The 12,500-nt window shown below is 44.4% G+C and overlaps 2 protein-coding genes across 2 annotated transcripts in view; one reads left to right on the plus strand and one right to left on the minus strand.

The window, feature by feature from the left end:
* Nucleotides 1-9,520, minus strand: part of LOC116966113 (uridine-cytidine kinase 2-like) — a 13,812-nt gene extending 4,292 nt beyond the window's left edge. Inside the window, exons 1-6 of the mRNA XM_033012297.1 lie at nucleotides 9,388-9,520; nucleotides 6,633-6,792; nucleotides 5,512-5,608; nucleotides 4,387-4,529; nucleotides 3,552-3,649; nucleotides 3,297-3,345 (exon numbers count right to left, since the gene is read on the minus strand). Of these exons, the coding sequence (XP_032868188.1) occupies nucleotides 3,297-3,345; nucleotides 3,552-3,649; nucleotides 4,387-4,529; nucleotides 5,512-5,608; nucleotides 6,633-6,792; nucleotides 9,388-9,498 (658 nt within the window). The 5' untranslated portion in view covers nucleotides 9,499-9,520. The remainder of the gene's footprint in view (nucleotides 1-3,296; nucleotides 3,346-3,551; nucleotides 3,650-4,386; nucleotides 4,530-5,511; nucleotides 5,609-6,632; nucleotides 6,793-9,387) is intronic.
* Nucleotides 9,497-12,500, plus strand: part of qtrt1 (queuine tRNA-ribosyltransferase catalytic subunit 1) — a 14,050-nt gene continuing 11,046 nt past the window's right edge. Inside the window, exons 1-2 of the mRNA XM_033050818.1 lie at nucleotides 9,497-9,644; nucleotides 11,996-12,273. Coding sequence (XP_032906709.1) covers nucleotides 9,497-9,644; nucleotides 11,996-12,273 — 426 coding nt within the window. The remainder of the gene's footprint in view (nucleotides 9,645-11,995; nucleotides 12,274-12,500) is intronic.

Consider the following 12,500-nt stretch of genomic DNA (forward strand, 5'->3'; position numbering starts at 1 on the left):
ACCCGTGTCTCCGGCGTGGTAAGGCAGCAACTCTACCGCTGCGCCACCATGCTTAAGGGGCAAGGCTGATTTTGATATTAGATAAGATGGGAATCTTGTCTAGTATCATTAAAATCAACCTTGTCTCCCAATTAGGAATCCTACATTTGGACCAGTCCTATATTTCCATAATATTAAAATAACGAATAGAATTATCATCACTAGTGTTCCCCCACGAATAGCTCATTCACCTGTCCTTCATTCACCTGTCCTGCCTTATTCTCTCCCCCCCCCTCCCCCCCCCCCCCCCCCCCCCCCCCGACAAGTCATGTTTTGCCCCTCCTCTAACGGGGGCATCTACATATTGACTGAGAAGATTTCCTGAACACACTTAACAAATTCCACTCCATCCACGCCCTTAGAGCTATGGCAATCCATTTGCAAAGTTAAAATCCCCCACCATTCTGTGCCACAGATGGCTGTAGAGGCCAAGCCAAGGGATATTTTTTAAGGCAGGGATAGATAGGTTCTTGATTAGTACGGGTGTCATGGGTTTTGGGGAGAAGGCAGGAGAATGGGGTTAGGAGGGAGAGATAGATCAGCCATGATTGAATGGCGGAGTAGACGATGGGCCGAATGGCCTAATTCTGCTCCTACCACTTATGAGAACACCTAATATTTGATTGAAGTAAAAGATACAGCATGGACCAGTGTCCACGCCAACCACTGATCACCCGTTCAAACCGGTTCTACATTATCCCACTTTCTCATCCACTCTTTACTTTGATCAACTGGACTCTAACACCTTGCTTTCGCTTTCTAGGCTCACTTTATTTAGTTTGCACAAGGAGAGACGCACAGTGCTAGTTACCGAGCAACTCGAAAATTCTGCTCGGAAGCCTACTTTTATACAGACTTTGATCAATTGAAATCTCTTAATTCCTTATCACCAACCACAATACATTCTTAAAAGCATTAATATATAATAAAATCAACATGCCCTGTTTATATTAAATCTTACAAGATAACTCTCAAGGTCCTTGTACTGTATAGTTTCAGCTAATTGCATGTCAAAGGACGTCTATCAAATGTCAGCTAGCTGCATGTCAAAGGACGTCTTTGAAATGCTGCATGTCAAAAGATGTTCAAATGTCCTGATGCTGTACAGCTATCCCGACCTTTGACATACTGCAGCTTCCACAGCTCCCCACACACTCCAAGCAATTTTTATAGAGGCCAATTAACCTACAAACCTGGAGGAAAGAACTGCGTATGCTGGTATAAACCAAAAATGACACAAAATACTTGAGTAACTCAGCGGGTCAGGCAGCCTCTCTGGAGAAAAGGGAACAGGTGATGTTTCGGATTGAGACCCCTTTCAGACTTAAGGAGGATTCTGAAGAAGGATCTTGACATCTGCAGGAACTATACATCAGGAGGTGCAACTCCAGAGCCAATAAAATCATGGGAGACCCCTTCCACCCCAGCAACGGACTGTTCCAGCTGCTACGGTCAGGCAAACGCCTCCGTTGCCAAGCTGTGAGAATGGAGAGGTTGGGAAGGAGTTTCTTCCCAGAGGCCATTCGGACTGTAAACTCCTATCTCACCAGGGACTAACTTTACTGAACGTTTTTCCTTCCAATATTTAATATGTAAAAGAATATGTGTGTGATTATGATTGTGTTTTTTTTTTAAATATTTTATTTTATTAGAAGTAAGTACAGTCATATGGCACCAAAGTGCCTAATATATATTTTCATTTTTTTTTATTACACTGAAAAAAGATTAGAATAAGAAAAAGAAGTTAGATAGTAAAGGATAGAAAGATGTGAAATATATAGTGTGTGAAAAAAGAAAACGAGTAAATGAAGAAAGTTGAGAGAGAGAATAGAGAAAATAAAATAAAATAAAAAAGAAAAGGAGATCATTATTTATAATCTTGACCAACCCTCGTCCAGTCCTGAAAGTTATTTTTTACAATTGTGTTGCACCATATGATTCCAAAAAAACGACGAATGGAGACCAACTCGTTATGAATTGGTCTGATTTATCCATTAGGAGGAATCGCATTTCCTCAAGATGAGCGGTGTCCAACATACTTGCAATCCACATTTTAAGCGTTGGTATTGATGTACCCTTCCAAAATTTAAGAATTAATTTTTTTGCTATTATTAAACCATAGTTAAGGAATAGATTTTGAGATGTGTTTAATTTATTCCCATCTTCCATTATGCCAAATATAATCATTTCAGTATTAGGTTCCATTCTTGTCTTGAGTAATTTTGTAAATATTTCAAAAATATCATTCCAAAATCTATAAAGTTTTATGCAGGAAACTAAGGAGTGTGTTATAGTTGCCTTTTGGGCTAGACATTTATCACAAGTGGCGGATATATTTGGATAAAATTTGTTCAATCTTGTTTTTGAATAATATAATCTATGTACAATTTTAAATTGAATTAGATTATGTCTTACATTAATTGAACATTTGTGAATATATATCAGGTATTTTTCCCATTTAACCTTCGTAATTTTTATCATTAGTTCCCGTTCCCACTCTTCTCTATGATTGTGTTTATAGTTTGTTTGGTTGTTTGTTTGTCTTTTTGCACAAAGTCCGCGAGCATTGCCACTTTCATTTCACTGCACATGTGTATGTGACGAATAAACTTGACTTGACTTGATTTGACTTGAAACGTCACCTATTCCTTTTCTCCAGAGGCTGCCTGACCCGCTGGGTTACTCCAGCATTTTGTGCCGATCTTCAACCAACAAACCTGCACGTCTTGGGATGTGGAAGGAAAACGGAGCACCCGGAGGAAACCCACACGGTCTCAGGGAGAACATGTAAACTCCACACAGACAGCACCCAAGGTCAGGATCGAACTCGGGTCTCTGAACACTGCTCTACCAGCTGTGCTACTATGCTGCCAAATTCTACAACCCTACAATTGTCTGGTCCAACTCTTTTACATCTGGTACAACATGTTATGGAACAACTGGGCAACCTGTGTAAGAAGGAACTGCAGATGCTGGTTTACACCGAAGGTAGACACAAAATGCTGGAATAACTCAGCGGGACAGGCAGCATCTCTGGAGAGGAGGAATGGGTGACGTTTTGGGTCAACACTCAACAACTTGCTGCTGGGTCTGGAGTCACACAGGCTAGATTTTCTCCCTTGATGAACATTGCAACCCACTAATTCTTGTCATTAGGTTTTGTTTTAAATTTCAAACTCTTCTAACCCAGGCATTGTGTGGTGAGGTGCCTTCTAATCATCATACTGACAAAGCCAACCTGCTGGGTGTGAACTCACCTAGATTTTCCACTCCCCGGGGGATAATAACATCAGCATATTTCTTGGTCTGCGGATGAGAACGACAATCAATTAATCAAGATGCAAGGACCATTGCTGCAACAAAGAGGTATCCAAGTGGGAGGCAGCCCTCACTCAGCAGGTGAGAGACTGACTTCCCTCTGGTCCCTGCAGGGCTGATAGTCAATGACAGCAATGAGAGCGGTGACCTGAGCAGACCCTTCCCAGTACCCCAAGCACAGTGTCCCCGCTCACCGGAAGGCAGAATTCCTCGAAGGCAGGCTTGACGAACGTCGTGTACTGCGTCAGGATCTGCTCCAAGTCACGGCCCCGCTCGTTGATGTCCCGCAAAACTGAGATGTGAGGAGAAATAAATTTAACACCTTGAAGAGGCACGGTGGCGCAGCGGTAGAGTTGCTACCTTACAGCGACGGACACTCGGGTTCAATCCCGACTACGGGTGCTGTCTGTCCAAAATAGTTTGGAGGACATATTGCCCCAGGGAAAGGTGCGGGGATGAGGAGACGGCTTTGGAGAAACGCTCTGGGGTGGGTTTCAAGATGAGAAGGCAACAGGTAAGGAAGGGAATCCCGGGAATTGGTGTAGGATTGGGAATGAATCCTCACATCTTGGTCCTCCAAACTATTTTGGCCCCTGTGTCAGGGCAAGGATCAACGTGAGTGAAGTGCTGAATCTCGGCCTGTGTTTGGAGCAGGGCGCATGGCAACTCAAGAGACTGCAGATGCTGGAACCTTGAGCAAAAACAGTGCTGGAGGAACTCAGCGGGTCAGGCAGCACCTGTGGATGACACTTTGGGTTGGGACCCTTCTGCAGGACATGGCACGAGGCTCCAGCACGGTTTGGGTCTTGAGGCAATTTTTCCTGCTCTCATCTCCACCCCTGGTCCTTGCATGCTCTTTCCAATCTCAGCATCTATCCGAGTGCGGAGTTTGTGTAGCAAACGTTCAAGCCGTTCTGAAGAAGGGTCTCGACCCGAAATGTCTCAATCCCAGCCCACAGATGTCCTTCGCCGACCACCTGGTGAATTCCTCCCGCCCGCTCGCCCGCAGGCCTAGCGCAGAGCCCTCACCTCTACGAGAGAGTCGTGTGTCGGCATCTGTATCAACGAAGAGCTTCATGTGGAACATATCCCTGATCTCCTGCGAATAGAAAACCAGAATGCCCTCGAAAAGAACCACATCTGCGGGATAAACCGGCAACATCTCTGGCTTCCTGCAAGAAGAAACCTCGTCATATCTGCTCTTCATCACAGGACCATAACACAGGCAATGACTATCTTTATCCAGACCCATCTTCCTCCATTCAACCCACTCGTTCTGTTTGTATTCATGATGCATAAGTTCATGCTCTTAAGTTCTAGGAGCAGAATTAGGCCATTCAGCCATCGTGTCTATTCTCTCCCTCCTAACCCCATTCTCCTACCTTCTCATCCTTACCCATGACCCGTACTAGTCAAGAATCTGTCAATCTCTGCCCACAGTCTTGGCCTCCACAGCCGTCTGTGGCAATGAATTCCACAAATCCACCACCCTCTGACTAAAGAAATTCCTCCTCATCTCCTCCTCAAATCCTTTTATTCGGAGGCTATGGCCTCTGGTTCGAGGCTCGCCCATTAGTGGAAACATCCTCTCCACATCCAGTCTATTCAGGCTTTTCACTATTTGGTAAGATTCTATGAGGTCTCCCCTCATCCTCCTAAACTCCAGCGAGCACAGGCCCAGTGCCATCAAATGCTCATCTTATGTTAAACTCACACTTCTCTCTTCTTTTTAAAACCCTTCCTTGGTTTGCGAAACATTGGGTTTTGCAGTGTATAATTTGATTCTGCCCAAGGCACTGTTTTGACCTCATTTCCTATGTTCCCACGGCAATCTCTTTTAAGCCTGGACCATTTCCACAGACAAGATGAAAGATGCTACCACACTACCTTACGCTGTGGAGAGGGCTATTGGTGTGCTGGCCAATCCATCCCACCTCAAGCTTCACAGGAATCCTATGAAGTGGCACCAGACCCACTCTCCCTCTGTGAAGCAAGGTATCGAATAGTGAAAGGCTTGGATACATATCCACTCTATCCAGGCCTTTCACTGTTTTGTAAGTTTCAATGTCCCCCTCATCCTTCTAAACTCCAGCGAGTAGAGGCCCAGCGCCGTAATTTGAGGGCTTATCTAATAGCAGCTGTTCTATTACAAACCGTGAATGAATAACAAAGTCATAGACTGGAATCAGCACCGTCCTCCCGTTGATGATATCCTTGAGGGTGCGGAGAATCAGCTCGTTGTCAAATGCATCTGTGGATGGCAGAAAGGCACAGTCGTCAGTGGGCTGAGTCTGCAGACATCAGCAGGAGCCAAAACCCAGTCACGATGCACCCATGTAACACAAAGTCTCCCCCAGACAGGGAATCTCCTCTGCACCTCATATTTCGCTTGGGTAGTTTACACCCCAGCGGTATGAACATTGACTTCTCTAACTTCAGATTGCCCTTGCTTTCTCTCTCCATCCCCTTCCCAGTTCTCCCACTCATCTTACTGTCTCCGACTACATCCTATCTCGGTCCCACACACTCTCCTGACATCAGTCTGAAGAAGGGTCTCGACCCGAAACGTCGCCCATTCTTACTCCAGTATTTTGTGTCTACCTTTGATTTAAACCAGCATCTGCATTTCTTTCTTACACAAATCTCCTGCACCTACCCAACCCTTCTCCTCATCTTGCAATGCTGCCTCCGTCTCCATCCACAATGTCCCTGTCCCTAAGGGCGGCACAGTGGTAGAGTTGCTGCCTCACAGCGGCAGAGACGCAGGCTGACTATGGCTGTTGTCTGTACGGAGTTTGCACGTTCTCCCTGTGAACGTGTGGGTTTTCTCTGGGTGCTCCGGTTTCCTCCCACACTCCAAAGACGCGCAGGATTATAGGTAAATTGAATTCTGTAAATTGTCCCTAGTGCGTGGAATAGAACTCGTTGACTGGCAATCACCTGTACCCGTGGACTCAGTGTTTCCCTGCTGTATCTCTAAACTAAACTAAATCAGCTCCCCCTTCACAACTCTCAGTGATCCTCCCATGGGCACTTATGCTCCTCAACCCTCTAATCCCATTGATTTAGCTCCTTATCAAACCATTCCTCCAATTCGACGACCTTGAAAAAAAATCATCCACACATTTATCTCCACCGGCCTTGATTACTGCAACTCCTTATACACTTGTCACTTTAATTTCATGTATCTTGTGTTTTATGACTATTGGCAGATCAATTTCCCTCCTGGGACAAATAAAGTTCAATCGAATCGTATATTGAAAGCAGGCGATTACCTGGATGATCGAAGTTATACTGTCCCTTGCTGGCCTTGACCCTCTGCTCTGTGGTCAGCACCTTATAGAAGCTGTCCTGGCTCAGGATCACCACCTGCCTCTGGTCTTGGTCCACTTTATTCTGTCCCAGCAGCTCAACAATTTTCTGACACACAGATGACTGTCCAAAAAGAAAGAAAATATTAAATGCAAAACCTCTCCTACATTCATCAGCTCCAATCCCAGCTAAAGACCAGACACAGAGACATGTCCCACAGAGACACCTCAAGTTACTGGACCTGGTAACATCTAGATTCCTGGAAAGGATCTCTGAATAAAGCAAAGGCTCTATCAAAATCCCAAATATTCTGCTACTGAAGAGCAATCCACATCACTAAAGATGGACACAAAAAGCTGGAGTAACTCAGCGGGACAGACAGCATGTCTGGAGAGAAGGAATGGTGACGTGTCTTCGGACCCGAAATGTTACCTATTCCTTTTCGCCAGAGATGCTATCTGACCCGCTGAGTTACTCCAGCTTTTTGTGTCTCTCTTCGGTTTAAACCAGCATCTTCAGTTCCTTCCTACTGACACACCACTAGTGAAGCTGTTATCAACAGGAACAACACTGCCATCTACCTAAAATGGAAAAACATCCAAGTAAGTTCTGCATCTTGTGAACAGGATAATTCCATCCAAATTAACTATTGACACTTTCACTCTCGATCATCAGCAAAGTGATGGGAGGATTCGATGACAGTATTAACAGTACTCACTACTAACACTTCTTAAAATTGTGCAGGACATGTTTGTGTTGGAAGGAATGCAGATGCTAGTTTGCACCGAAGATAGTCTGAAGTATTAGTGGTGAATCTGTGGAATTAGAAGGGTGGTGAATCTGTGGAATTTATTGCCACAGAAGGCTGTGGAAGCAGTCAATGTATATTTTCAAGGCAGATAGATAGATTGTTGATTAGTACAGGTGTCAGGAGTTATGGGGTGAAGGCAGGAGAATGGGGTTAGGGGGGGAGAGATAGATTAGCCATGATTGAATGGCGGAGTAGATTTTGCCATGGTAACTGACATTTATGTTCAGTGTCCTCGAAGTGTGTTCATTACATTCGGAACCAAGCGTAGACCTGACAGACTTTTTGGGCTAGGTACACAAAAATGCTGGAGAAACTCAGCGGGTGCAGCAGCATTTATGGAGCGAAGGAAATAGGTAACGTTTCGGGCCGAAACCCTTCTTCAGTCTGAAGAAGGGTTTCGGCCCGAAACGTTACCTATTTCCTTCGCTCCATAGATGCTGCTGCACCCGCTGAGTTTCTCCAGCATTTTTGTGTCCCTTCGATTTTCCAGCATCTGCAGTTCCTTCTTGAACAGACTTGTTGGGCTGATGGCCTAATTCTGCTCCTATCACTTATGAAGAAGGGTCTCATCCCGAAACATCATACATTTTAAAATTTCCAGAGATGCTGCTTGTCCCGCTGAATTCCTCCAGCATTTTGTGTCTATCTTCCCTTTAATTCACATCTCTGTGCCAACTCGCCGTGAATCTACTGAGCATGCTGGAGTTAAAGACACAAAGTACTGGAGTAACTCAACCCCAAAACTTCACCTATTCCTTCTCTCCAGAGATGTTCAATGGATATTTTTAAGGCGGAGATTGACAGATTCAAGAGTCGAGAGTCGAGAGAGAGAGAGCGAGAGAGAGAGAGAGAGTGTGTTATTGTCATATATCCCAGATAGGACAATGAAATTCTTTATTGTTTGAGAAGGAACTGCAGATGCTGGAAAATCGAAGATAGACAAAAATGCTGGAGAAACTGAGCGGGTGAGGCAGCATCTATGGAGCAAAGGAAATAGGTAAAGTTTCGGGTCGAAACCCTTCTTTAGACAATGACAATGAAATTCTTACTTGCTGGAGCACAACAGAATATGTAAACATAGTACACTGTGAGCAATAAACGGGAGAAAACAGTGTATGTGTGTGTGTGTATATATATATACACACAAACATATACATACAATATACACACACACGCATATATATACACACACATATATATATACACATATACACATATATATACATACAATATACACATATATATAAACACACACACATATATATACAATATACACATATATACACACACGCATATATATACATGTATATATACACATATATAAACACATTTACACATATATATACATATACTTACAATATACACATATATACAATATACACATATATATATATATATACACACACACATATATATATACACACATATATATACACACACATATATACACACACACATATATACACACACACACATATATATACACACATATATACACACACACATATATACACACACACATATATATATACACACATATATATACGCACACACACACATATATACATACACACCTATATATACATATACATACAAACAATATACACACACATATATACACAGAGATACACATAAAAACCACACAAACAATAATAGTGCAAAAGGATGTTTTACAGCAGTGGAGGGGGAAAGGTTAAGGGTCAATCATCAGGAAGCTGCTGGACTAACACGGGGGCGTCACTGCGCCTGCGCGGGGCACTGAAGGCCGCTGCGTCTGCGCAGTTTGTCATTTGATGCACAGACTGCGCGTGCGCGGGGGGCCGACACGCGGTCCGCGGACAAGACTGGGCACTAAAGCCGTTGTCGCCGCCTCCAGCCCCCCCGCCCCTCCCCCCCCACACACCCACCTTCCCGCTGGCGGTGCCGCCGCTGACGGCGATGAGGAAGGGCCGGTGCTGCTGCTGTTGTTGCTGCAGCTTCCGCTCGGCGGCCGCGTCTCCCGCCATCGCCGCCGACATGACTGCGGGGGCCGCACGGCGCGTGCGCAGCCTCACGTCCGCGCCGCAACCCAACCTGCTGCCCGCCCTCCCTCCCTCCCACCGCGCCCTGATTGGACAGCGGCTCCCCCCTACGTGTCTCCTCATTGGCCGGCGGGGCGCGCAACGTCACCTGCGGGGCTCCCCATTGGCCAGAGCTCTCCGCGATATCACCTGCGCGCCACCCGATTGGCTAGTGACCTGCCTGTCGGAGCTGGAGCCCCGCCCCCTCACAACATCAAGATAGGTTGAGGAACACTGTCCCAGGGACAACAGTGGCAGCATCATTGCACCAGCACAACATGCCAACAACATGAGATATATATATTTATTGATATATATATATATATATACTGAAGAAGGGTCTCGACCCGAAACATCACCCATTCCTTCTCTCCAGAGATGCTGCCTGCCTGCTGAGTTACTCCAGCTTTATGTGTCTCTCTTCTATGTGTGTGTGTGTATATATATATATATATATATACACACACACACATGCATATATATATATACACACACACATGTATATATATACATACACACATGTATATATATATATACACACACACACATGTATATATATATATACACACACACACATGTATATATATATACACACACACACATGTATATATATATATACACACGCACATGTATATATATACATACACACACACACATGTATATATATATACACACACACACATGTATATATATATATACACACACACATGTATATATATATATACACACACACACATGTATATATATATATACACACACACATGTATATATATACATACACACACACACATGTATATATATATATACACACACACACATGTATATATATATATATACACACACACATGTATATATATATATACACACACACATGTATATATATACATACACACACACACATGTATATATATATATACACACACACACATGTATATATATATATACGCACGCACATGTATATATATACACACACACACACATGTATATATATACACACATGTATATATATATATATATATGTCCACGCACATGTATAAATATATATTACACAATATATATATATACAAACGTACACATAGAAATCAAACAAACAATAATAGTGCAAAAAGACAAAACCAATGCTCCCAAGTCTATGTAGTTCAGAGGTTGCAGTGTTTAATAGCCTGGTGTCCGTAGGGAAGAACCAGGAAATAATTCAAGATTTATAACATATTTGTGAAAACTGATATGATGCAAATGAATGTATGTTTCGCCTCAAAAAATGTCAGAAGAATTTTAGCACAGTTCTGGTTTTGTATAAGGTACACAAAAATGCTGGAGAAACTCAGCGGGTGCAGCAACATCTATGGAGCGAAGGAAATAGGCAACATTTCGGGCCGAAACCCTTCTTCAGACTTCTGGTTTTGTATATATTTCCTACTCTGAATAAAGTTTATTTTGATTGAACTCACAGCCACAGTCAGGCACAGATACACACACAGACAGACACACATACAGGCAGGCACACACAAACATAGGCAGAGAGACAGGCACACACAAACAAACATACACACTCAGTCAGTCACACATTCAGACACATACAGACACACACACACATATACAGACACACACGCACACATATACAGACACACACACACACACATATATACAGACAGATACACACATATACAGACACACATACAAACACACACATATACAGACACACAGACACACATATATACCGATACACACAGACACACACACATAATCAGACAGACACATATACAGACACATACAGACACATACACATATACAGACACACACACATACACAGATACATATACAGACACACACATATACAGATATAGACACACACACATACAAACACACACATATACAGTCAGACACACACATACACACACATATACAGACAAGCACACACATATACAGACACACACACATACACATATAGACACACACATATACAGACACACACATATACACAGACACACACACACGTATACAGACAGACACACACATATACAGACACACACCTATACACACAGACACACACAGATACAGACACACACAGATAATAATAATAATAATAATGGATGGGATTTATATAGCGCCTTTCTAATACTCAAGGCGCTTACAGACACACACAGACACAGACACACACATATATATACACACACCTATACACACAGACACATATACACACAGACACACACATATAGACACACATATAGACACACACAGACACACACATATAGACACACACAGACACACACATATACAGACACACACCTATACACACAGACACATATAGACACACACAGATACAGACACACACAGATACAGACACTCCAGCCCCTCCACTAGGATGAAGACAGACACAAAGTGCTGGAGTAACAGCGGGTCAGGCAGCATCGGGCCCCGTCTCCATGTCCCGCTGAGTAACCCCGGCGCTGAGCCTGTGCAGCGACGTCTGGTCTGTATCTCCTCCCCCCGTGTGTGTGTGTGTGTGTCCGCCTCTCCATGGCCGCCCCGCTGTCGCTGCGGATCGGTGCCGAGTGCCCGGTGACCCGCGCCCGCCTCTGCCGCCTGCGGCTCCCGCACCAGGCGCTTCACACGCCCGTCTTCATGCCCGTCGGCACACAGGGCACGTTAAAGGGCATCGCTGTCCCGCAGCTGGAGGCGCTCGGATGCCACATCTGTCTGGGGAACACCTACCACCTGGGCATGAGGCCGGTGAGAGGGGAGAGGGGAGGGGGTAGAGAGAGGGGTAGAGAGAGGGGGTAGAGAGAGGGGTAGAGAGAGGGGGTAGAGAGAGGGTACAGAGAGGAGAGGGTAGAGAGAGGGGGGGGAGAGGGGGTAGAGAGGGAGGGGATAGGAGAGGGGGGAGAAAGAGAAGGGGAGAGGAAAGTGAAAGGGGGAGAAAAAGAGGAGAGAGAAACGGGGAGAGAGAGGAGGGAGGG

The sequence above is a fragment of the Amblyraja radiata genome, chromosome 35, assembly GCF_010909765.2.
Source record: "Amblyraja radiata isolate CabotCenter1 chromosome 35, sAmbRad1.1.pri, whole genome shotgun sequence".
NCBI classification, from domain to species: Eukaryota; Metazoa; Chordata; class Chondrichthyes; order Rajiformes; family Rajidae; genus Amblyraja; species Amblyraja radiata.